This window comes from Pseudochaenichthys georgianus, unplaced genomic scaffold (assembly GCF_902827115.2).
Source record: "Pseudochaenichthys georgianus unplaced genomic scaffold, fPseGeo1.2 scaffold_1113_arrow_ctg1, whole genome shotgun sequence".
NCBI classification, from domain to species: Eukaryota; Metazoa; Chordata; class Actinopteri; order Perciformes; family Channichthyidae; genus Pseudochaenichthys; species Pseudochaenichthys georgianus.
The window spans coordinates 39366-42434 of record NW_027262065.1 but is presented as its reverse complement, the minus strand read 5'-3'; the positions used below and the strand labels follow the sequence as shown (position 1 = coordinate 42434).

The 3069-nt window shown below is 36.7% G+C and overlaps 1 protein-coding gene across 1 annotated transcript; it reads right to left on the bottom strand.

Annotated features, from left to right (window-relative positions):
• Positions 1-761: 761 nt before the first annotated feature.
• Positions 762-2532, bottom strand: LOC139433174 (probable serine/threonine-protein kinase clkA). Its single transcript, XM_071202072.1, has 2 exons — positions 2129-2532; positions 762-1857 (listed from the first exon to the last, which is right to left on the bottom strand). Exons 1-2 carry the CDS (start codon positions 2530-2532, stop codon positions 762-764), a joined length of 1500 nt encoding a protein of 499 aa, XP_071058173.1.
• Between the last annotated feature and the right edge of the window lie 537 nt (positions 2533-3069).

Here is a 3069-nt window from a genome sequence, read left to right as displayed (position 1 = left end):
TGTGTGTCTGTGTGTGTATGTGTGTGTGTGTGTGTGTGTGTGTGTGTGTGTGTGTGTGTGTGTGTGTGTGTGTGTGTGTGTGTGTGTGTGCTGTGTGTGTGTGTGTGTGTGTGTGTGTGTGTGTGTGTGTGTGTGTGTGGTGTGTGTGTGTGTGTGTGTGTGTGTGTGTGTGTGTGTGTGTGTGTGTGTGTGTCTGTGTGTGTCTGTGTGCAGCATTTCCTACTCACTGCAGTGACTTTGTGTTGCTAATCAGACGATGCAGAGTGAGTGATTTCCCGAGGAAAGCCTTCCCTTGGAGGAACAGAAACAGACAGTAACTCAATAATAAAAGCACATTCCCCCACACTAAGTGCACACACTTGTATTGACATGCTTTAAAGCAATCCATTACTTGACAAATACAAACCAGCGGCAGCACAATGCGTGTCTGCTCGCTGAAATAAAGCAATTTATTTTAGAGTTAATGCGCAGGAAATGCACTCATCCACGCACAATGAGAGCAGGGACTTTACAGAAACACACCAATTACTCTCAGGCACAATGGACTGGACTTCGTGTGTGTGTGTGTGTGTGTGTGTGTGTGTGTGTGTGTGTGTGTGTGTGTGTGTGTGTGTGTGTGTGTGTGTGTGTGTGTGTGTGTGTGTGTGTGTGTGTGTGTGTGTGTGTGTGTGTGGGTGTGTGTGTGTGGGTGTGGGTGTGTGTATATTCCCGACCCAATAGCAACGCACAGCCTTTACCCCAAAACACCTTAATAACTTGCATTAAATAGAGATTTTTGACCTTTTGAGCTTGAAAATATGAGAATTGTTCTTCTTCTTGTAGTTCTTCTTCTTGTAGTTATTCTTCTTGTAGTTCTTATTATTGTAGTTCTTCTCCTTGTAGTTCTTATTATTGTAGTTCTCCTTGTAGTTCTTATTATTGTAGTTCTTATTCTTGTAGTTCTTATTATTGTAGTTCTTATTATTGTAGTTCTCCTTGTAGTTCTTATTCTTGTAGTTCGTATTATTGTAGTTCTTATTCTTGTAGTTCTCCTTGTAGTTCTTATTATTGTAGTTCTTATTATTGTAGTTCTTATTCTTGTAGTTCTCCTTGTAGTTCTTATTATTGTAGTTCTTATTCTTGTAGTTCTTATTATTGTAGTTCTTATTATTGTAGTTCTCCTTGTAGTTCTTATTCTTGTAGTTCTTATTCTTGTAGTTCTTATTATTGTAGTTCTCCTTGTAGTTCTTATTCTTGTAGTTCGTATTATTGTAGTTCTTATTCTTGTAGTTCTCCTTGTAGTTCTTATTATTGTAGTTCTTATTCTTGTAGTTCTTATTCTTGTAGTTCTCCTTGTAGTTCTTATTATTGTAGTTCTTATTATTGTAGTTCTTATTATTGTAGTTCTGATTATTGTAGTTCTTATTATTGTAGTTCTTAATCTTGTAGTTCTTATTCTTGTAGTTCTTCCTCTTGTAGTTATTATTCTTGTAGTTCTTATTCTTGTAGTTCTTATTCTTGTAGTTCTCCTTGTAGTTCTTATTATTGTAGTTCTTATTCTTGTAGTTCTTCCTCTTGTAGTTCTTATTCTTGTAGTTATTGTTCTTGTAGTTATTCTCCTTGTAGTTCTTCTTCTTGTAGTTCTTATTATTATAGTTCTTCTCCTTGTAGTTCTTATTATTGTTGTTCTTCTTCTTGTAGTTATTGTTCTTGTAGTCCTTCCTCTTGTAGTTCTTATTCTTGTAGTTCTTATTATTGTAGTTCTTATTCTTGTAGTTCTTATTATTGTAGTTATTATTCTTGTAGTTCTCCTTGTAGTTCTTATTCTTGTAGTTCTTATTCTTGTAGTTCTCCTTGTAGTTCTTATTATATGTAGTTCTTATTATTGTAGTTCTTATTATTGTAGTTCTTATTATTGTAGTTCTTATTCTTGTAGTTCTTAATCTTGTAGTTCTTATTCTTGTAGTTCTTCCTCTTGTAGTTCTTATTCTTGTAGTTCTTCCTCTTGTAGTTATTATTCTTGTAGTTCTTATTCTTGTAGTTCTCCTTGTAGTTCTTATTCTTGTAGTTCTTCCTCTTGTAGTTCTTATTTGTGTAGTTCTTATTCTTGTAGTTCTTCTCCTTGTAGTTCTCCTTGTAGTTCTTGTGCTTGTAGTTCTTCTCCTTGTAGTTCTCCTTGTAGTTCTTGTTCTTGTAGTTCTTCTCCTTGTAGTTCTCCTTGTAGTTCTTATTCTTGTTGTAGTTCTTCTTCTTGTAGTTCTCCTTGTAGTTCTTATTCTTGTAGTTCTTATTCTTGTAGTTCTCCTTGTAGTTCTTGTGCTTGTAGTTCTTCTCCTTGTAGTTCTCCTTGTAGTTATTGTTCTTGTAGTTCTTCTCCTTGTAGTTCTCCTTGTAGTTCTTATTCTTGTTGTGGTTCTTCTTCTTGTAGTTCTCCTTGTAGTTCTTATTCTTGTAGTTCTTATTCTTGTAGTTCTCCTTGTAGTTCTCCTTGTAGTTCTTATTCGTGTAGTTCTTATACTTGTTGTAGTTCTTCTTCTTGTTATAGTATAACATCTGGTCAAACAGAGTATATTCTTCATTGATGTTTTCAGCACCATGGACAGCCACTTTGGGTGCCTGTTCGCTCTTGTCAGATATTAAGGTTTACACTTGTTCGTCTGAATGGTGGACCCACTGACTATTTGCCACATGTTCTTGATAAATGACACGAGTTTGACTTCACCTCTGTGAAGTGCCAGCGTAACGAGGCTGAGTGTGAATGATTTGAACTAGCAGTAACACAACAGAAACGAGTTGTATTTAAATTATTCGGTAAATCTCCCCGAAAAAGTCTCACCATTCATGTCTCTGTCTGTCACAATGTCTCTTCTTCTTCTCACCTCTGCAGAGTGTGTGTGTGAGAGTGTGTGTGTGCCTGCATATGTGTGTGTCCCAAAAAGGCCTGTCTCATCACTTCCTGTCTCCCTCGCTGTATATCTCCCGCCTGTCTCCTCTGCTCTCCCCTCCTGGCCGACCGCAGCATGCAAATAGGATTAAAAATTAACACTCACTGTGTGTGTGTGTGTGTGTGTGTGTGTGTGTGTGTGTGTG